We start from the raw sequence: 24,937 nt of genomic DNA, 5'->3' as shown, positions 1-24,937 counted from the left end.
TAATGTTTCCAGTAACTCTTTTCGGTACATTCGCTTAATACGTGCAATTATTCCACGATCCATTGGTAATATGAGCGATGCAGCGTCAAATGAAAAGTACATGATTTTGACAAATTCATCTTTTGTACTTATTATCCCGCTATCGTGATGCGCGTCAGAGTTATCTAGCAACAACAGAGTCATCTCTTTGTGTCCGTTTTCAGTTGTTTTTCTGTAACTGATTTTAAGAATCATGCATCGAACCATTCATTGAAAATGTTACTGTCCATCAAAGGCTTGGTGCTAGCTTTGTAGATAGTTGACAGATCGCTTATATTGAAAGTATCTAAGTATGGAAGTTTCATAACTATGCCGATTATTAGTGCCGGCAACTTGTGACATCCGGTAGAGCATTTGCACAAAGAAATGTGGTAACTTGATGCTTGCATATTTTTTGGTTTGCTGTTGATATCTCACTGCGAAAGATCAAAGTCTTTTCTGGTACTGCTCTCCACATCAGTCCGGTGTTATCGGCATTTTGAACGTTCTCCAATGTGAACCCTTCGTTTTGCAGAAGTTTGTTAAAATTAGCTTTGAAGAAATTAGCTGTAGCTTTATTGAGTTTCGGAAATCTTTACTGATATCCGCTTTACGGATACGGTGACGAACTCTATAGTTTGTCCATTAGTGAGAACTAGCTTTAAAAATTAGGATCTCCGTTTAATTTTGCATTACATTCCCGAACTTTTTCACATAACGTTGTTACTGTTATTTTTAGGTTTTTATCTTTATATCGTATGTATCACTGGTAAAAAAAAACTGTCTAAATCCGTACTGTATGGTGTCTTTAAAAGTTTTGTGAACTGCTAGCAGCTACTTAGTTGGACTCGAAATATTTTGTTATTTCTGCTTCGTATGCTTTTATACTGGCCGCGGCAGAAATAGCAGCTCTGTACTGTTTTCGCTATGCTTTTGTACGTCTCCCCAGTTTTCATCATTTGAAGGATTTCATATTTTTTGCCAATTGTCAACACTACTCGTTTTCGTTCTGGCGCCATCATTGATTGGGACATTTCGAATATAAATACCGCTTTGAAATGTTATGACGAGATTTTATTTCGATAATCGTTGACAATTTTAATAGGGCGAAAAAAATACAAAAAATGCATTATATACGTATATACCTATACAAGACTTGTATAGGTATATACGTATATAATCCACATAGTACTTGTTTCCACCTACCAAAATAATCGACGACTATAGAATTAAAATTTCGTCATAACATTTCAAAGCGGTATTTATATTCGAAATGTCCCAATCAATGATGGCGCCAGAACGAAAACGAGTTTTGTTGACAATTGGCAAAAAATATGAAATCCTTCAAATGATGAAAACTGGGGAGACGTACAAAAGCATAGCGAAAACAGTACGGAGCTGCTATTTCTGCCGCGGCCAGTATAAAAGCATAAGAAGCAGAAATAACAAAATATTTCGAGTCCAACTAAGTAGATACTAGAAGTTCAACAAAACTTTTAAAAACACCATACAGTACGGATTTAGACAGTTTTTTCTTTACCAGTGATACATACGATATAAAGATAAAAACCTAAAAATAACAGTAACAACGTTATGTGAAAAAGTTCGGGAATGTAATGCAAAATTAAACGGAGATCCTAATTTTTAAAGCTAGTTCTCACTAATGGACAAACTATAGAGTTCGTTACCGTATCCGTAAAGTGAATATCAGTAAAGGTTTCCGAAACTCAATAAAGCTACAGCGGATTTCTTCAAAGCTAATTTTGACAAACTTCTGCAAAACAAAGGGTTCTCATTGGAGAACGTTTACAATGCCGATAACACAGGACTAATGTGGAGAGCAGTACCAGAAAAGACTTTGATCTTTCGCAGTGAGATATCAACAGCAAACCAAAAAATATGCAAGCATCAAGTTACCACATTTCTTTGTGCAAATGCTCTACCGGATGTCACAAGTTGCCGGCACTAATAATCGGCATAGTTATGAAACTTCCATACTTCGATACTTTCAATATAAGCGATCTGTCAACTATCTACAAAGCTAGCACCAAGCCTTTGATGGACAGTAACATTTTCAATGAATGGTTCGATGCATGATTCTTAAAATCAGTTACAGAAAAACAACTGAAAACGGACACAAAGAGAAGACTCTGTTGTTGCTAGATAACTCTGACGCGCATCACGATAGCGGGATAATAAGTACAAAAGATGAATTTGTTAAAATCATGTACTTTTCCTTTGACGCTGCACCGCTCATACAACCAATGGATCGTGGAATAATCGCATGTTTCAAGCGAATGTATTGAAAAGAATTACTGGAAACATTAATGCCATTACTTAACTGCAATACGGAGAAAGAACTGATAGATAATCATTACGAATTAAACATGAGCGATTGTTGTCGCATGGTATATGATGCTTGATCAAGAATCCACAATGCAATATTGAAGAATGAGTGGGACATGCCTTTGAAACATGAAAGCGAACAAAGTTCGGGAGACTTCGAAATAATAAAAAATGACATAGTTGAAGAACTTGCAACACTGAATAGATTACCAGTATGCGGAGGGTGCGACAAAGTCGCTATGATGAATTGGTTTCAAATTGATAAAAAACATAATACCAACATACAAGTAGATATCAACCATATTCTTCAAGATTTTATAAATGAAACTCTGGCTAAGGAACGAGCGAATTTACTGATGACAGCTTTGAAGATATACTTTACAGAAGCTCTCAAGAAAAGACTTAGATGGTTTAGACTACAAAATGAAAGTAACTCGGAGAAACTATTTATGTTAAGACATATATATTAAAAAACATATTAAGAAATATAATATGTGATAAGAGAGCTATGGGACGCGTAAGATTTTATGTAGCATTCAATTGTTTGTTTGTACCATTTGGTTTGAAATGTATGACACTCGATATACGAAAAGCTGTTTTCCTACTATCCTGATATTTATTATTATGAGTTACGATAATCAAGATTCAACAATATATCTAAAACAAGGGAAGACGCGAAATGGTCTCCTTGTATTTACGTCCTCTTTGCCTTTTATACCTTCAATTTGACAAATTAGAGTTAAAGTAACTGTTAAATTAAATCTTTATAGAAAATATCGAGATGGATCGATTCATGTATTAAACAAATATATGGTCTCACAAAAAACTGATGATGACCTTAAAATGTTATTTAAAAGATGACTTTCAGAAAAACTTACTACATTTACTGCATGTGCTCCTCCATATGGTACAACTTTGTCCTGTACGGTTTTTTTCATACAACCATTAAAAGCGAAGATATTTAGATGTTCCGATTATGTTATGTTATGTGTCCCATTCTGTATATCACCGGATACTTATCAGTTAGCAAAGCCGCTAGATACATGAATAATCTATGCAAAACTTGAACTGGAATTAAATTTATATTTCTAAAATTATATGATATAGAAACAAATACGTATAAACAGACTAGCTTCTTGTTTTCTCTCTTCTTTCTCGTATTTTGTATAGTTTGTCTTATTAAACGAAAAGGAAACTGTAATTGTAATTACTAGTATTTCCGAAGATTTACGAATTACTGAATATACGCTATTAAATGTGTAGTAGCGTTAAACTAAATCATTAAACGTAAATGTTTATACAAGTACTCGTTAACATACGTCTCTGAAGTATTTACTCCCCCTTAAAGGAAGGTAATAGTTTTCCGACTTAACAGGCTAATATTTCTTTAGAAGGAATAGCGAACTACTTCGATCAATGCATAGAAAAATATAATCTTATTTTTAAAAATCTATATAACCTTCCTCTGACCTCAACGCCTACATCTATCTATATTCTGCCTAAAGGTTCTCGGATTTCCTCACGAACAATATCATATTCTTTAACCCCGGACGCACCATGATGTTCGCTGGTGTTGGTAAAATTGACGCTGCATGATCGACTTTAGTTGTCTGTTCGGATGTTTTCATTTTGCTTGTACAATGAACAACCTCGAAATCTTTCGGTTCACTTTGATTCATGTCACTTAGATTTTCGTCACTAGTGGACTATCCTTGCACGGAGATTCAGCGTTATCCAACAATCTCAATGAGCTGGAGTCGATGCGCTTTCGAGACTTAAACAGTATCTTGGATTTTTGTAAATTCTGCATCTCCACTGCTTGCAATAGTAGCAGTGTCTCTTCCGATCTCGCGAACAACCTTTCGTCCGGCATCTTCGAGAGTTCGCTACTCACAGGTATGATCAAGGACGTTCGTTCATCTTCGAAATTTCCGCTCAAGGATACTAAGGAACTCCTCGACGTTCCACCGTCACATTTTTCGGGAGAGATCTCTTTTTTTCACTTTAGCAACGTTTTTCCTCTTTTCTTGTTGTTATTATTAGTTATTGTTTACCTGGAATTATTCCCAATTAATTGCAACACTATCTCTACTTATCTATTAAAATTAATTAAAAAGTTACACTACCATTTATGACTAAATAAAGTTTTAAATATAAAAAACTTAATATAAAAACTAAATATAATAAACTTTTAATACATATTAGGTTGTCCGAAAAGTTTCTTCCGTTTTATACGGAAATAATAAGTGCACTATGTTATTTATTTTATATTAGTTTATTGAATTATGCACGAACACAATAATAGAAATATGACAGAATGGATCATACCTAATTCAATAAAATAATATAAAACAAAAATTGTTGTTCATCTATTGTCACCTTATGAAACGAAAAAAACTTTTCGGACAACCTAATACCTTTAATTTGTTCTTTGTATAATCAGTATGTAAAATCGTTAAATAAAATCATTACCGAAAAATATAATTGACCACTTAAATAATTTTTAGACTTCTTTGTTTTTTAAGTAGTGAACATTAGTCCTTGATAATACGCGCGCGCAGTTGACGAAGTGTCAACGTCTCTACAACGCTTCGTCTGTAATAATTGCGACACACTACACGCCTCCTCAGAGGATATACTTACATTGTTAAACTGCAATGCCATGTGCCCGTACTCTTGACATTTGAAACATCTAGCACCTTTGCTTTTTGTTGGACATTTCGCACTTAGATGGTCTTTGTTTTCGCACAGAAAACACCGTCGCACCGGTTTCTGTGCAGCTCTGTGGCGACTCGTCTTCTCGGATTTTTCTTCTTTTCGTCTTCGCGTTTTATTTCATGACCTCGCACAGGGCGAACTTCTCTTTTAATTCGCGAATATCCTTGGCGCCATACAGTATTATTTTGTCGATCTCCTCGTCACGAATTCCGTCGATGATATATTTTATCACGATTGAACTCTCCACATTCACTTGCTTAGGTATGTCGAACTATTGGTATGTCTCTGTGTCCTTGGTTCGATGCGACAATCCTTTATGCACCTTGTGCGCGTCTACCTTTTGCGCAAATTCGGTACTCAACATTTCCTTCGTTATTTTGCAACTTTTAAAGCACATTTCATAGTTAACGAACAATTTTGCCGAACGCGTAAAAGTCGCGTATATTACTCGCTGCACGTCAATCCAACCACAAAGGTGGCACATTTCCTCAAATTCCAGCGGCCAGCTTTGCACGTTGACGTTGTTACCAGCTCTGAATATTAAGACGAGTGCGTTCCTGTTACCGACTCTTACGTGTGTTTCAAACACTTTGCGCTCTTCGTTCTTCGTCTTCTTCGTCCATGCTCAATTTTCAAGGCAATGGAAGCTCTTACACGCTGTTGCAGTTCTTTCTTCTTACCAACTGCTTTTTATCTTCGTTTCTGGAGTTCATCTTTGAACTCCGCAACTTTCACTGTTTCGATTCGTTCAGGCTTATCGTTAACAATGCACTATTCTTCGATATTCACGATGGTATTGTCCGCGTTTGATACTTCGCTCATCGTGATATCGACTTGATATCAACTCAGTTGCACAATTACTATGCGAATAATTAAATTATTTAACACGATCTGTTAAATAGTTCCTTTTCTGTTCTGTTCAATCCCGGCACGGGTCCCAGAATTATATGAGACTTTATTTATTATATAGATTTATTTATAATAATTGAAGCTCATGACCATCAACTCACAACTCGACAACTACTGAGGAAAGACTAACTCGCAACTGCAACTGCTCGCAACTTACTCGTAACTGGCTATTCTCTCTACCGAAACGTCCTTTTATAGCAAAGTTTCCGGTATTACCACCATCCACATGCATTTTACAACTATTAAGGACCCAAGACAGTCAGGTATACCTTTATAATTAGACGCCGTTCCAAAGGGCATATGGCTCACCGGGATAATCTTTTCCGGCCTGTCAACACTTTCAATTGTACCTATAGCCCATTGAAAGTTTCCCAGTAGTTTTCTACAATATTGCATATTATTTCCTGCGGCCCAAATCTTTGATTTCGGACTAAATAGTAACAAAATGTGGAAACATGTTTACTCAGGCCCACAATAACCCCAATGAACCGTTATTAGGCGCCCCTAAAATCCTCTTTATTGCCACCAAATTTACTGCCGTCCTCAGATTTGGATTCTTTCTTACAGTAGATGAATTTAATTTATACAATTTATGCATGCTTCAAGTCGAGACAGTAAAAACTTTTCAGCAAAAAAAAAATTCCTCCGTCAATGTCAATTTCATGCGTGGAATAGAAACTAATTTTTACTGCTTTAGACAAATCTGGTTTCACAACTGGAAATTATAAAAATTGTTCGTAGGGTGAGTATATACTACCGTACGTAAGCATTAAGACACTTAAATATTATTGCAAGTACATAAAATATATTTGAAATAAGGCTCTATAATGTACATTCGCATCTGATCTTATCTCGATTAACCATGTGCGATTAGTTGATATTGTCCAATACAATAGTTGATATTCATTAGTGTAATTAAAAAGCAAAACACAATTGAAGATGAATGAACATTACTTCCATGAAAACAGCTAAGGTTAGTGACTGTAAGCATACATATCTGTGCAATGTTGAGAGTTTAGAATGATTGCAATATGCGTTTATTCAATTACATTCTATAAGTTTATATAGATTTTATCAAGTGTTAGCTATTTACTAGTAATAAATATGGGACTTGTTTGGCAAAAGTATATTTTCCTCGTTCCAGTTTCAATTTGGCAGTACATTTAATACCAGTTACGACGAGAATTAAAGAGTTAACACTAGAGAAACATATTTCTATTATAATCTTAAAAATATAATAATTATATAAACATTTTGTTTGAGTTGCAGCGAGTGTCCGCATACTTGTGCATATAGCAGTGTATATAATTTGATTTGAGTAGCGATGGGGCAATCGCTTATGCGTCATTCATGTTTTCGTAGCCAGCGGCACAAGGGTTCCTATTGTCCTAAACATAGTGATTTATGACAAATGGTCGATAGCACAGAACGGTACTAAATTGAATTTTCGAAACAGGATTCTCCTAAGTAACGCCCAAATAAAATACAGAATAACATCGGGATTAACATAAATCTTTATTTTCATGATATCTATATTTAATAATCGCAATTTCAGTATTGCTTACTTGCAATCGAAAAAGGCAAGTTGCCAGTACGTACTAAAAAATCAAATTTCATAGGTATAATCTACGTTAAATTTTTTACGGAAGAAGACACTGTTTTCAAAATACTGGATATTAACAATAAAGCACAATGATACGTGTAGTTCCATAATTCACCGATATCTAAAATTAGAATTATTTTTGATTCGCCTATCTCTGTAGTTAGAATCATTATTTTTTGCTTTTACAAAATTACATAAAAATACCCGAAAAATAAAATCATGAAAAGAAGCTTTGCAATATTCGCAGAAACAATGAATTATTAGTCTTCTTGAAAAGGTTACCGCTCGTAATAATCTCATAATAAATTCTTACTTTCATACTGCTTCCTTCCGTCAACTCTCGGTGGAATATTATTCGTTATTTTGATATAGAATATAACCTCGATTATACATCACATACATACATTATCACAACGTTCAATCATCAGAATGTTGTATAATTCTCCATAGTGCATGTCATATACATATACAGGGTGGCTGGTAACTGGTCGTACAAGCGGAAAGGGGGTGATTCTACGCGAAAAATTTTTTCTTAATTTTTTTTTTTTAATTTTTGCATCGAGACAACGATCTACAGTGAGATCCGTTATAACGAGACGTGATAAAATGCACACGTACCGAGCGAAAATTCAAAGTCGATTTTCTCGAAAACAAAGCCTCAAACGAAAAATTTTTGTTGTATATTTTCGACTTCTTTTTTCGCGTAGAATCACTCCCTTTCCGCTTATACCACCAGTTACCAAACTCCCTGTATACGTATATACCTATATAGGTATATAATCCATATAGTATTTGTTTCCTCCTATCAAAATCGTCGACGACTGTAACTGTCGAAATAAAATCTCGTCACAACATTTCAGTGCGGTATTTAAATACGAAACGTTACAAACAATAATGGCTACAACAACAAGAAGGAAATGGTAGTCAGTTGAAAAGAAACAAGAAATCCTCCAGATGATGGAAGAAGGTATCCATTACAAAATAATAGCACAAAAGTATGGTATTTCAAAAGGCACCATATACTATATAAAAAAAATACAAGATGGAATAAGGGAATGTTTCGAGAGCAACACAACTGATACTAGCGGTTCCACAACAGTTTTTGGAAGAGCAGCCTCTTGTGCGAATTTCGACAGAGCACTTCGCAAGTGGTACATACGATGTACACAAAAAACATAAGAGTAACAGATGAGATATTAGCGACTAAAGCTCGGGAATTGAATACAAAATTAGACAAAAATCTTCGTTTTAAAGGCAGTAAGGATTGGGTGGCAAGTTTTAAAAAGCGTTATGGTTTCCGTTAAACGGATACGAATGAAGATTTAGAAACCGTAAATGAAGGTGAAGCGGATTACTCCAAAGCTCAGCTCAAAAATCTTCTGCAAGGCGGAGAATACACATTGAATAACGTTTACAATGCCGATTGCTTAGGACTAATGTGGAGAGCAGTACCAGAAAAAACTCAGCTCTTTGAGGCATTGCAATCGAAGAAAAGCCCATACGGAGAAAAAGTTCTTACATTTTTTGTGCAAATGCTACCGGATGTCACAAGTTGCCGATGCTAGTAATCGGAATAACTAAAGATCCTACATGTTTAACATCCTCCAGAGTTCTGTCAACTATCTACAAAGCTAACATCAAGCCTATCATGGACAGTAAACTTTTCAATGAATGGTTCGATGAATGTTTCTTAAAATCAGTTACAGAGAGACAACAGAAAATCGGGAGCAGAAAGAAAACTCTGCTCTTGCTAGATAACATTGCCACTCATCACGAAAACGGGATAATAAGTACAAAAGATGAATTAGTTAAAATCATGTATCTTTCATGTGACGCTGCACCGCTCATACAACCAATGGATCATGGAATAATCTCACGTTTCAAGCGAATGTACAGAATCGAATTGCTGGAAACATTAGCTCCATGTACTAAACCCTATACAACGGAAAAAACGGAAGCAGACCACTACGACTTAAATATGTGGGATTGTTCCAGCATGACAAGTAATGCTTGGTCAAATGTCAACAATCCAATACTGAAAAACGCGTGGGACAAGCTTTTGAAGGATGGAAGCGAACAGAGTACGGAAGACTCCGAAATAATAAAAAAGGACATAGATAAAGCAATTGAAACACTGGAGAAAATACCAGGATGCGAAGGGTGCGACAGTATCGCTGTGATGAACTGGTTTGAAAGTAATAAAAAACATAACACCGACATACAAGTCGATATCAGCAGTATTCTTATAGATTTTCTAGATGCAGCTGTGGCTACAGAAGCGAACACACCTACTGACGAGAACTTTGAAGATAAACTTGATGATAGCTCTCCATAAAAGGCCTAGATGATTTGAACTACAAAATGAAAATAACTCGGAGAATCTACTTATATTAAGACATATACATTAAATATATTAAAAAATATAATATGTTTTAGTGTCAAGTTAGGTATGAGATGGGCAAGATTTTATGTAGCGTTTAATTGTTTGTTTGTACCATTTTTTTTGAAATATATATCACTGGGTATACGAAAAGCTGTTTTCCTACTATCCGGATATTTATTATTATTAGTCCCCATAATTAAGGTTCTGCAATATAGGCAAGACAAGAAAAGACGCGAAATAGTATTCTTGTATTTATGTTCTCTTTGACTTTCATACTTTCAATTTGAAAACATACAGTTAAAGTAACTGCTAACTTAAACCTTTATAGGGAATATCGAGATGGACCGATTAATGTATTAAACAAATATATGGTCCCACAAAAAAATAATGATGACCTTCAAATCTTATTTAAAAAATGGCTCTTAGAAAAAGCATTATCTACCACTGCGTGTGCTCCTCGAAATAGCATAACTTTGCCCTGTATAGTCTTTTCCACACAAGCATTAAAAACAATCATTATCATTATCTTTTGCTCTTACAAAATTACGCAAAAATACTCGAAAAATAAAACCATGAAAAGAAGATTTGCAATATTCGCAGAAAAAATGGATTATTGGTATTCTTGAAAATGCTACCGTTTGTAGAATAGACAGGAATATAAATTCAGTTACAAAAAACCATTTATTAGTAAACTCTTTGCAAATAAAATTATTTTCATTATTCTCATAATGAATTCTCATTTTCATGGTGCTTGCTTCTATCAACTCTATCAACTCTTGGTCGAATATTATTTTATTAGTCGAATATTGTTTTGATATACAGTATAACCTCGATTATACATCACATACATACATTATCTGAACTTTCTATCATCAAAATGTTGTATAATTCTCTATAGTGTATCTCATATACATATATACGTATATAGCTATATAGGTATATAATCCATATAGTATTTGTTTCCCCCTATTAAGATTGTCGACGACTGTAACTGTTGAAGTAAAATCTCGACACAACATTTCAGTGCGGTATTAACATTCGAAACGTTACAAACGATAATGACTTAAAACAGGCAGTGGGAATGTTGTCACTTGCCGAGAAATACGATATCATTCAAATGCTTGAAAAAGGTCTGACTCAGAAAACCATAGCAGAAAAGTACAGTATTTCAGAAAAAACTGTGCGCAGAATAAGAGCACAAAAGGCACAGATAATAGAAGAATTCCAAGGCACATCAGCGGGTACTAGTACTAGTAGTGCGGGTAGTAGCACTTCCACAAAACTTACTGAAACAGCAGACTCTTGTGTGGATTTCAACACAGATCTTCGCCAGTGGTACATACGACATACAAATAAAAACATAACAGTAACAAATGAGATGTTAGTGGCTAAAGCACGGGAATTGAATAAAAAAATACGGTGGAAAACAAGTTTTAGAGGCAGTAGGCGTTGGGTGACAAGTTTTAAAAAACGTTATGGTTTCCGTAAAACGGATACGAGTGAAGATTTAGAAACCGTAAATGAAAGTGAAGCGGATTACTCCAAAGCTCAGCTCAAAAATCTTCTGCAAGACGGAGAATACACATTGGATAACGTTTACAATGCCGATTGCTTAGGACTAATGTGGAGAGCAGTACCAGAAAAAACTCAGCTCTTTGAGGCATCGCAATCGAAGAAAACCCCGCACGGAGAAAAAGTTCTTACATTTCTTTGTGCAAATGCTACCGGATGTCACAAGTTGCCGGTGCTAGTAATCGGAACAACTAAGAATCCTCCATGTTTAAAATCCTCCAGAATTCTGTCAACTATCTACAAAGCTAACACCGAGCCTATAATGGACACTAAACTTTTCAATGAATGGTTCGATGAATGTTTCTTAAAATCAGTTACAGAAAGACAACAGAAAACCGGGAGCAGAAAGAAAACTCTGCTCTTGCTACATAACATTGCCACTCACGAAAGCGGGATAATAAGTACAAAAGATGAATTAGTTAAAATCATGTATCTTTCATGTGACGGTGCACCGCTCATACAACCAATGGATCATGGAATAATCGCATGTTTCAAGCGAATGTACGGAATCGAATTGCTGGAAACACTAGCTCCATGTACTAACATCTATACAACGGAAAAAACGATAGCCGACCACTACAACTTAAAGATGTGGGATTGTTGCCGCATGACAAGTAATGCTTGGTCAAAAGTCAACAATCCAATACTGAAAAACGCGTGGGATAAGCTTTTGAAGGATGAAAGCGAACAGAGTACGGAAGATCCCGAAATAATAAAAAAGGACATAGATACAGCACTTAATAAACTGAAGGAAATACCAGGATGCGAAGGGTGCGACAGTATCGCTGTGATGAACTGGTTTGAAAGTAATAAAAAACATAACACCGACATACAAGTCGATATCAGCAGTATTCTTATAGATTTTATAGATACAGCTGTGGCTACAGAAGCGAACACACCTACTGACGAGAACTTTGAAGATATACTTGATGATAGCTCTCCATAAAAGGCCTAGATGATTTGAACTACAAAATGAAAATAACTCGGAGAATCTACTTATATTAAGACATATACAATTAAATATATTAAAAAATATAATATGTTTTAGTGTCAAGTTAGGTATGAGATGGGCAAGATTTTATGTAGCGTTTAATTGTTTGTTTGTACCATTTTTTTTTAAATATATGTCACTGGGTATACGAAAAGCTGTTTTCCTACTATCCGGATATTTATTATTATTAGTCCCCATAATTAAGGTTCTGCAATATAGGAAAGACAAGAAAAGACGCGAAATGGTATTCTTGTATTTACGTTCTCTTTGACTTTCATACTTTCAATTTGAAAACTTACAGTTAAAGTAACTGCTAACTTAAACCTTTATAGGGAATATCGAGATGGACCGATTAATGTATTAAACAAATATATGGTCCCACAAAAAAATGATGATGACCTTCAAATCTTATTTAAAAAATGGCTCTTAGTAAAAGCATTATCAACCACTGCGTGTGCTCCTCGAAATAGCATAACTTTGCCCTGTATAGTCATTTCCACACAAGCATTAAAAACAATCATTATCATTATCTTTTGCTCTTACAAAATTACGTAAAAATACTCGAAAAATAAAACCATGAAAAGAAGCTTTGCAATATTCGCAGAAAAAAAGGATTATTGGTATTCTTGAAAATGTTACCGTTTGTAGAATAGACAGGAATATAAATTCAGTTACAAAAAACCATTTATTAATAAACTATTTGCAAATAAAGTTATTTTCATTATTCTCATAATAAATTCTCATTTTCATGCTGCTTGCTTCTATCAACTCTTGGTCGAAAATTATTTTATTAGTCGAATATTGTTTTGATATACAGTATAACCTCGATTATACATCACATACATACATTATCCGAACGTTCAATCATCAGAATGTTGTATAATTCTCCATAGTGTATCTCATATACATATATACGTATATAGCTATATAGGTATATAATCCATATAGTATTTGTTTCTCCCTATTAAGATTGTCGACGACTGTAACTGTTGAAGTAAAATCTCGTCACAACATTTCAGTGCGGTATTTACATTCGAAACGTTACAAACAATAATGGCTCCAACACGAGAACGGTTACGGTTGACAGTTAAGAAAAAATATGAAATCCTTCAGATGATAGACAAAGGTGAGTCTCATAGATCCATAGCAAAAATGTATGGTATTGGACGTGCCACCGTGTCCACTATAAGATCAAGACGAGAAGAGATAATAAAATTATTTGAGACCAACTCAGCAGCTACTAGCCGTTACACAATAGTATTAGAAGTGGGAGGCTCTGTTGCGAATTTCCACAAAGCTCTTCACCAGTGGTACACACAATGTACAAAAAAAAACATAAATGTAACAAATGCAATGTTAAAGGATAAAGCTCGGGAATTGAATGCACAATTTCGCACAAATCATAGTTTTAAAGGCAGTCTCCGTTGGGTGGCAAGATTTAAAGAACGTTCTAATTTCCGTAAAGAGGATATCAGCAAAGATTTAGGAAATCAATATGAAGCGGATATCTTCAAAGCTGAGATTAGAAAACTTCTGCAAGACGGGGAGTACACATTGGATAATGTTTACAATGCCGATAGCGCAGCACTAATGTGGAAAGCAGTACCAGAAAAAACTCTGCTCTTTGAGAAATCGCAATCAAGGAGAAGAATGGGCGGAGGACAAGTTACTACATTTCTCTGTGCAAATGCTACCGGATGTCACAAGCTGCCGGTACTAATAATCACCACGATTGAGGATTTTCCATTTTTCAATAGTTTTCACCCAAGTGATCCATCAATTATGAATAAAACTAACACCAAGCCTTTCATGGACAATAACATACTCAATGAATGGTTCAATAAATGTTTCTTAAAATTAGTTACAGAAAGACAACAGAAAAACGGACACAGAGAGAAAACTCTGTTGTTGCTACATAACGGTGGCTCGAATCACGAAAACAGGATAATAAGTACAAAAGATGAATTTGTTAAAATCATGTACTATTCATATGACGCTGCACCGCTCATACAACCAATGGATCGTGGAATAATCGCATGTTTTAAGCGAATGTACGGAAACGAATTGCTAGAATCATTAATGCCAACATCTAACAGCGTTTCAGAGGAAGAAGTTATACACATCTATTCCCAATTAAATATAGATGATTGCTGTCATATGGTACATAATGCTTGGTCAAAAGTCAAGAATCCAATACTGAAAAACGCGTGGAACAAGCTTTTGAAGGATGAGGGCGAACAGAGTTCGGAAGAGTCCGAAATAATAAAAAAAGACATAGATGAAGCTCTTACAAAACTGAATAGATTACCAGGATGCGGAGAGTGCGACAGTATCGCTGTGATGAACTGGTTTGAAACTGATAAGGAACATAATACCGACACACAAGATGATATCCAGGAAACTCTTCTAGATTTTATAAACGCTGCTACGAATACAGAAGCGAACGAACTTTGAAAATATACTTGATAATAGCACTCCATAAAAGGCTTAGATGGTTTGAACTACAAAATGAAAGCAATTAGGAGGAATTACTTATATTAAGACACATATATTTAAAAATATATTAAGAAATATAATATGTATTATTGACAAGAAAGGTATGGGACGTATAAGATTTTATGTAGCGCTGAATTGTTTGTTTGTACCATTTAGTTTGAAATATATGACAATCGGTATACGAGAAGCTGTTTTCTAATATCCTGATATTTATTATTATGAATTACGATAATCAAGAATCAACAATATATGGAAAACAAGGAAAAACGCGAAATGGTCTCCTTGTATTTATGTCCTCTTTGACTTTCATATTTTCAATTTGAACAATTAGAGTTAATGTAACTGTTAAATTAAATCTTTGTAGGGAATATCGAGATGGATCGATTAATGTATTAAACAAATATATGGTCCCACAAAAAAATGTTGATTACCTTCAAATCTTATTTAAAAAATGACTTTCGGAAAAAACATGATCTACCACTGCGCGTGCTTCTCCATATAACATAACTTTGTCCTGTATAGTTTTTTTCATACAACCATTAAGAACGAAGATATTTAGATATTCCGCTTTAGGTGTTCCGATTTATGTTCCTCACTCTGTATATCAGCAGATATTTATCAGTGCGAGTACCTACCAAAGCCGCTGGATACGTAAATAATCGGTGCAAAACTTGATTTGGAATTAAATTTATATTTATAGAATCATATTATGTAGAAAGAAATACAATACATTTATTAACTTCTTTTTTCCCTCTTCTATCTCGTATTCTTTATAATTTGTCTTATTAAACGGAGAAGATATTACGATTGTAATTAATTAACTAAATATAATTATTAAGAATTTAATTATTGGGAATGGCGACCTCGCCCATTTAAATGACTGTGAAATATATTATCAAGATTTTCATTCTCAATAACTCTCCGTCGGTTTTGGTTTTCAAGTTATGAAGCAATTTCTTAGTAAAAGATTAGCATTTATTATAATTATTAACATTTATCTGTGATCTCTATTCTGATGTTTTGTATAAAATTATTTATTTTTGTAATTTTGCAAAAAATTACAAGTTTTACCAAATTTCATTTGTATAAAGTGTAAAGGAAACATTAAATATAACATTAGACGCGTTACAAGCCAAAGAAAATGCTAAATACTTTAGTTTGAATTAAAAGAAAATATAATAGAATATATTTTAATCTTATAAGAAAACAATTGCTGACAATTCTTTAGAAAGAATTTCAGTCTCAGCTTATAATTTTGATGAAATGTAAATACATCATCGTATTCTGATATCTACCAACTATTTTTTACCTAACAAATGTCTTAATCATCTTGAAAAGAAACTAAAAATTATGATTATTATTAATATTTTCGGAGATCTACGAATTACTGAACATATGCTATAAAATGAGCAGTAGCGTTAAACTAAATCATTAAACGTAAATGTTGATACAGGTACTCGTTAACATACGTCTCGAAAATATTTACATCTTCTTAAAAGAAAGTAACAGTTTTCTGACATAAGGGAACGTCCTGAATTAAAATGTCAAAAAATCGTTTTTTTTTTTTTTATTGCTTAAATCGATAGATACACTATCTAAGAATATATTTGCAAAGTGATAAAGGCCAATTCTAAATATTTCCAAGAATATAAAGCAGACGAGCGTGGAGCAGGTATGCGAGCGCTCGCCACTCCGACTTTCTATTCAGAGTTTCATACCTGAAAAAGGTTGAAGGGTTGTTCAATAGAATAGTTACAATCTATGGTTGTATCCAGTCGAGTCTTGTGTATGATTCATTTAGTGTACGTGGCTTTACCTACTAGTTTGTAGCATTAACGGTTAGTTTTGTTCAGATTGTAAAAATTTGTACACATCGTAAAAATATTATGGTTTGGCCATTAGTCCAAAAGATGAAAGAAACTGTAACAGCAACGCTGAATCATCCCGGTCGATTGATTAATGAAGAAGTTGAGAAACACATTCGCCCAATTTATGAAGATCTCCCAGACGATAACCTTTTTAACGCGATGCTTAGGCGGTTATACTCAAAATTCCAATGAGTCGTTCAACTCAACAATTTGGCTCATCATTCCAAAACACCTCAATTCGGGCCAAAAGATCGTTGAAATTGCTGCCTACACGGCTGCAGGTATGTTCAACGAAGGGTATTCAGCGATTCTGAGTGTCATGCAGTTGCTTAATTTGAATACAGACCAGCAGTGCAAAATGTTTACTGATATCGTTGACACGCAACGGATCGAGAGAGAGAACAAGCGCCAGGCATTTAGCCGTAAAGAGGCTCGTACAGCTCGTAGACTCTGTCAAATGCATCAAAGTGAGGCTTTTGAAGAAGTAGAAGGACTGATATATTGACCAGGAATAGCTGATTAGCAGATTATCAACGTAAGTAACTAAAAATTGATATTTTTTCCTATTGAAAATTTTGAAACGCGTTTTCACCAGTTTTTATTTTCATGATTTTTCTAAATTGGTGGGCGTAATAGCAAAAAAAAAACTAAACGACTTATTTAATTGAACCAACAATTTTTTTCTTCAGTATTAAATTCTCTTCTAAGTGAACTAAAAAAGTTCGTCAAAAAGTTTATTTAAATAATTGTTATAGCACCTTAAAGTTTTTTTTTTAAACACATTTCTTTTTTAAACCCGCCGAAATTTTTAATTTCACATTTTTTTCTACCTTTTTTTAGTTCACCCACAAGAAAACAAAAATTTAATCCTTTTTTGATTTTTTGTTTCAGTCAAGAATTACGAAGCGGATCTTTCCAGCCGATTGAAGACTGCAGCGACAAGACGCCCATTAGATAGGCTTAGAAATCTGTTATAATTTTTTTTTTACTTTAAAAAGAATTTTTTTGTATTCGTTAAATATATATAAAACCATACTTCAAAATTCAAGAACTTCATTTCTTTCTTTCCCTTCTAAAAAAAAAATCACAAAAAAAACGCTATTTTATAACGTTACAATTCAGGACACCCCTATAACAAGCTAATATTTCTTTAAGGAATTATTCTTTAAGGAATAGCGAATTACATCTATCAATGCGTCAAAAAATATAATCTTACTTTTAAAAATGTATGTAACATTCCTCTTACCTCAACGCCTACATCCATCAATATTCTGGCTACATTATACGATATCACCCTAGATCTCCCATACATGTTCCTAAACACAACTTTGTTCTTCAGAGTATCGAGCCGAAATTATTCGGCGAATCGAAGTTACCCGTGTCAGTTAAAAATATTTACAATTATGTTTAATAAAGGCCAAAAAGGTAACAATTCTATTTACATTTTGAAATTTGTAAAAGTATTAATTGCGAAATATTGGTTGGTAAATCTGTACTTGAGGACCAGCATATCTCGTTCATCTTTGTCGAAATATAGTTATACTTACTAAAACTCCTTTATCAGATTATTAAATCAGAATATTATATGTTGTATAAGAAATATTTAATATCGTCAGCTTCATGTCCAATGTTATGTTACATTCGTTGTTAGAAATTGTAAAAGAAGGACTATTCGTAACATTAGAACATGTTTAAAGAAATAAAATGAAAGCAGTTCATCGGATTTTAATAGATCAAGTAATTGGACAGACTTCTCCATATTTAGGAAACCGTTTAGGCATTTCTTTCACCTGATGTTTGATTCGATGAATTTTTCCTAATTGTACTTTAACCCCTTCATAACACTAGACGAGATGTCTCGCGGCTCGATACCACCTGTTTAACGTTTGTGCCGAGATATCTCGTCATTTAATAGTAATGGTTTGACTCTATCGACGAAACTTTTCGCAGTTAATTCCGTCACACAACTGAAAAAAAGAACTAAATGCAATTCTTTCCAAATTGCTGGAAGTGGTCATTTCGTAACCAATATCATCAAAGTCAATACCACCAGCCGCACCCAAGTGAATGTACTGCAAAGAAATAGTTCAAAAGCTTAAAACGAGGAATAACAAATCTGAAAGTGAGTCGTGGAAAGAAATGCCAGACTATTGTTCATTATAACGATTTGGCAAATACTACTGGAAAATATTAATAAATATAAATTTACATAAATATTTGCAATCTGTTTATGATTTATAAGTTACTCGTCGTGATAAAGAATAAAAGAAAACTACATTGACATGAGTAATATCTGATTTTTGCTCAAAACAATGCTTTCTACAGTAATTTTCAAATTATTTGACGACGCCAAATTAGTCGATTCAACCTGTATATTAAAACGTTTAATTTATATATTAAAAAGTTTGCAGAAAATGTTTCAGCGAACAACGGATGTATTTACAGACATATCTTTTGAAGAAGATTAGCCCTTCATAATAAAAAATCTTTTAAAAAACATTAAATGTTTGGTGATTTATTATCCGCTCAAAGATACGTGCGATATACTGAATATGAAAAATTAGCTATCGCACAACAGTGTAAAAAGGGAAGAACCCACATGATAACATATGTTGGTTAGATGGCCAAAAATCTAACATGTCCAAAATCATTCTAATAGAAGTACAGATATGATTTAAAATTCCACGAATTTTAAACAGATAGAAAATAAGACGGTGAAATTCGACGACTTGAAAGTTTTCAGTAAAAAATTCCTCCGTCAATGTCAATTTCATGCGTGGAATAGAAACTAATTTTTACTGCTTTAGACAAATCTGGTTTCACAACTGGAAATTATAAAAATTGTTTGTAGGGTGAGTATATACTACCGTACGTAAGCATTAAGACACTTAAATATTATTGCAAGTACATAAAATATATTTGAAATAAGGCTCTATAATGTACATTCGCATCTGATCTTATCTCGATTAACCATGTGCGATTAGTTGATAATGTCCAATACAATAGTTGATATTCATTAGTGTAATTAAAAAGCAAAACACAATTGAAGATGAATGAACATTACTTCCATGAAAACAGCTAAGGTTAGTGACTGTAAGCATACATATCTGTGCAATGTTGAGAGTTTAGAATGATTGCAATATGCGTTTATTCAATTACATTCTATAAGTTTATATAGATTTTATCAAGTGTTAGCTATTTACTAGTAATAAATATGGGACTTGTTTGGCAAAAGTATATTTTCCTCGTTCCAGTTTCAATTTGGCAGTACATTTAATACCAGTTACGACGAGAATTAAAGAGTTAACACTAGAGAAACATATTTCTATTATAATCTTAAAAATATAATAATTATATAAACATTTTGTTCGAGTTGCAGCGAGTGTCCGCATACTTGTGCATATAGCAGTGTATATAATTTGATTTGAGTAGCGATGGGGCAATCGCTTATGCGTCATTCATGTTTTCGTAGCCAGCGGCACAAGGGTTCCTATTGTCCTAAACATAGTGATTTATGACAAATGGTCGATAGCACAGAACGGTACTAAATTGAATTTTCGAAACAGGATTCTCCTAAGTAACGCCCAAATAAAATACAGAATAACATCAGGATTAACATAAATCTTTATTTTCATGATATCTATATTTAATAATCGCAATTTCAGTATTGCTTACTTGCAATCGAAAAAGGCAAGTTGCCAGTACGTACTAAAAATTCAAATTTCATAGGTATAATCTACGTTAAATTTTTTACGGAAGAAGACACTGTTTTCAAAATACTGGATATTAACAATAAAGCACAATGATACGTGTAGTTCCATAATTCACCGATATCTAAAATTAGAATTATTTTTGATTCGCCTATCTCTGTAGTTAGAATCATTATTTTTTGCTTTTACAAAATTACATAAAAATACCCGAAAAATAAAATCATGAAAAGAAGCTTTGCAATATTCGCAGAAACAATGAATTATTAGTCTTCTTGAAAAGGTTACCGCTCGTAATAATCTCATAATAAATTCTTACTTTCATGCTGCTTCCTTCCGTCAACTCTCGGTGGAATATTATTCGTTATTTTGATATAGAATATAACCTCGATTATACATCACATACATACATTATCACAACGTTCAATCATCAGAATGTTGTATAATTCTCCATAGTGCATGTCATATACATATACAGGGTGGCTGGTAACTGGTGGTACAAGCGGAAAGGGGGTGATTCTACGCGAAAAATTTTTTCTTAATTTTTTTTTTTTAATTTTTGCATCGAGACAACGATCTACAGTGAGATCCGTTATAACGAGACGTGATAAAATGCACACGTACCGAGCGAAAATTCAAAGTCGATTTTCTCGAAAACAAAGCCTCAAACGAAAAATTTTTGTTGTATATTTTCGACTTCTTTTTTCGCGTAGAATCACTCCCTTTCCGCTTATACCACCAGTTACCAAACTCCCTGTATACGTATATACCTATATAGGTATATAATCCATATAGTATTTGTTTCCTCCTATCAAAATCGTCGACGACTGTAACTGTCGAAATAAAATCTCGTCACAACATTTCAGTGCGGTATTTAAATACGAAACGTTACAAACAATAATGGCTACAACAACAAGAAGGAAATGGTAGTCAGTTCAAAAGAAACAAGAAATCCTCCAGATGATGGAAGAAGGTATCCATTACAAAATAATAGCACAAAAGTATGGTATTTCAAAAGGCACCATATACTATATAAAAAAAATACAAGATGGAATAAGGGAATGTTTCGAGAGCAACACAACTGATACTAGCGGTTCCACAACAGTTTTTGGAAGAGCAGCCTCTTGTGCGAATTTCGACAGAGCACTTCGCAAGTGGTACATACGATGTACACAAAAAACATAAGAGTAACAGATGAGATATTAGCGACTAAAGCTCGGGAATTGAATACAAAATTAGACAAAAATCTTCGTTTTAAAGGCAGTAAGGATTGGGTGGCAAGTTTTAAAAAACGTTATGGTTTCCGTTAAACGGATACGAATGAAGATTTAGAAACCGTAAATGAAGGTGAAGCGGATTACTCCAAAGCTCAGCTCAAAAATCTTCTGCAAGGCGGAGAATACACATTGGATAACGTTTACAATGCCGATTGCTTAGGACTAATGTGGAGAGCAGTACCAGAAAAAACTCAGCTCTTTGAGGCATCGCAATCGAAGAAAAGCCCATACGGAGAAAAAGTTCTTACATTTTTTGTGCAAATGCTACCGGATGTCACACGTTGCCGATGCTAGTAATCGGAACAACTAAGAATCCTCCATGTTTAAAATCCTCCAGAATTCTGTCAACTATCTACAAAGCTAACATCAAGCCTATCATGGACAGTAAACTTTTCAATGAATGGTTCGATGAATGTTTCTTAAAATCAGTTACAGAGAGACAACAGAAAATCGGGAGCAGAAAGAAAACTCTGCTCTTGCTAGATAACATTGCCACTCATCACGAAAACGGGATAATAAGTACAAAAGATGAATTAGTTAAAATCATGTATCTTTCATGTGACGCTGCACCGCTCATACAACCAATGGATCATGGAATAATCGCATGTTTCAAGCGAATGTAAGGAAACGAATTGCTGGAATCATTAATGCCAACATCTAACAGCGTTTCAGAGGAAGAACTTATACACATCTATTCCCAATTAAATATAGACGATTGCTGTCGTATGGTAAATAATGCTTGGTCAAAAGTCAAGAATCCAATACTGAAAAACGCGTGGGACAAGCTTTTGAAGGATGAAAGCGAACAGAGTTCGGAAGACCCCGAAATAATAAAAAATGACATAGATATAGCAATTAAAACACTGGAGAAAATACCAGGATGCGAAGGGTGCGACAATATCGCTGTGATGAACTGGTTTGAAAGTAATAAAAAACTTAACACCGACATACAAGTCGATATCAGCAGTATTCTTATAGATTTTATAGATGCAGCTGTGGATACAGAAGCGAACAAACCTACTGACGAGAACTTTGAAAATATACTTGATGATAGCTCTCCATAAAAGGCCTAGATGATTTGAACTACAAAATGAAAATAACTCGGAGAAACTACTTATATTAAGACATATACATTAAATATATTAAAAAATATAATATGTTTTAATGTCAAGTAAGGTATGAGATTGTTAAGATTTTATGTAGCGTTTAATTGTTTGTTTGTACCATTTTCTTTTAAAAACATGTCACTGGGTATGCGAAAAGCTGTTTTCCTACTATCCGCATATTTATTATTATTAGTTCCCATAATAAAGGTTCTGTAATATAGGCAAAACAAGAAAAGACGCGAAATGGTGTTCTTATATTTACGTTCTCTTTGACTTTCATACTTTCAATTTGAAAACTTACAGTTAAAGTAACTGTTACCTGAAACCTTTATAGGGAATATCGAGATGGACCGATTAATGTATTAAACAAATATATGGTCCCACAAAAAAATGATGATGACCTTCAAATCTTATTTAAAAAATGGCTCTTAGAAAAAGCATTATCTACCACTGCGTGTGCTCCTCGAAATAGCATAACTTTGTCCTGTGTAGTCTTTTCCACACAAGCATTAAAAACTATCATTATCATTTTCTTTTGCCTTTACAAAATTACGTAAAAATACTCGAAAAATAAAACCATGAAAAGAAGCTTTGCAATATTCGCAGAAACAATGGATTATTAGTATTCCTGAAAATGTTACCGTTTGTAAAATAGACAGAAATATAAATTCAGTTACAAAAAACCATTTATTAGTAAACTATTTGCAATTAAAATTGTTTTCATTATTCTCATAATAATCTCATAATAAATTCTCACTCTCATGCTGCTTCCTTCCGTCAACTCTCGGTGGAATATTATTCGTTATTTTGATATAGAATATAACCTCGATTATACATCACATACATACATTATCATAACGTTCAATCATCAGAATGTTGTATAATTCTCCATAGTGTATGTCATATACATATATACGTATATACCTATATAGGTATATAATCCATATAGTATTTGTTTCCCCCTAATAAAATCGTCGACGACTGTAACTGTCGAAACAAAATCTCGTCACAACATTTCAGTACGGTATTTACATTCGAAACGTTACAAACAATAATGATTCCAAGAAAAGGAAAGAAAATGATGTCAGTAGAAAAGAAACAAGAAATCGTCCAGATGATGGAAGAAGGTGTCCATTACAAAATAATAGAACAAACGTACGGTATTTCAAAAGGCGCCATACACAATATAAAAAAAGTGCAAGGTGGAATAGTGGAATGTTTCGAGGACAACGTAGCGTCTACTAGCAGTTCCACAACAGTTTCTGGAAGAGCAGCCTCTTGTGCGAATTTCGACAGAGCTCTTCGCCAGTGGTACATACGATATACAAATAAAAACATAACAGTAACAAATGAGATGTTAGGGACTAAAGCTCGGGAATTGAATAAAAAATTTCGCAGTACTTTACCTTTTAAAGGCAGTAAGCGATGGATGGCACTTTTTAGAAAACGTTATGGTTTCCGTAAAACGGATACGAATGAAGATATAGAAACCGTAAATGAAGATGAAGCGAATTACTCCAAAGCTCAACTAAAAAATCTTCTGCAAAATGGAGAATACACATTGGATAATGTTTACAATGCCGATAGCTTAGGACTAATGTGGGCAGATGTACCAGGAAAAACTCTGCTCTATGAGGCATCGCAATTGAAGCATACCCCGTACGGAGAAAAAGTTTTTGTATTTATTTGTGCAAATGCTACCGGATGTCACAAGTTGCCGGTGCTAGTAATCGGAACAGCTAAGGATCCTCCATGTTTAACATCCACCAGAATTCTGTCAACTATCTACAAATGTAACACCGAGCCTATCATGGACAGTAAACTTTTCAATGAATGGTTCGATGAATGTTTCTTAAAATCAGTTACAGAAAGACAACAGAAAATCGGGCGCAGAGAGAAAACTCTGCTGTTGCTAGATAACGTTGCCACTCATCACGAAAACG

General features: G+C 34.0%; 1 protein-coding gene across 17 annotated transcripts in view; it reads right to left on the bottom strand.

The window, feature by feature from the left end:
- Positions 1-24,937, bottom strand: part of msn (serine/threonine-protein kinase msn) — a 92,445-nt gene that overhangs the window by 49,222 nt on the left and 18,286 nt on the right. Inside the window, exon 1 of one of the 17 annotated variants that reach the window (XM_069111946.1) lies at positions 20,931-21,062. The exons of 15 other annotated variants lie outside the window; for them this stretch is intronic. In XM_069111946.1, coding sequence (XP_068968047.1) covers positions 20,931-20,936 — 6 coding nt within the window. In that variant the 5' untranslated portion in view covers positions 20,937-21,062. Of the gene's footprint in view, positions 1-7,907; positions 7,929-20,930; positions 21,063-24,937 lie in introns of those variants that run through there. One more of the 17 variants, XM_069111947.1, reaches the window with a different exon arrangement.

The sequence above is a fragment of the Bombus flavifrons genome, chromosome 4 (genome assembly GCF_040668555.2).
Source record: "Bombus flavifrons isolate JBK064 chromosome 4, iyBomFlav1_principal, whole genome shotgun sequence".
Classification (NCBI taxonomy): domain Eukaryota; kingdom Metazoa; phylum Arthropoda; class Insecta; order Hymenoptera; family Apidae; genus Bombus; species Bombus flavifrons.
Note: the sequence above shows the minus strand (reverse complement) of the source record. Positions and strands in the feature narration are given on the sequence as shown.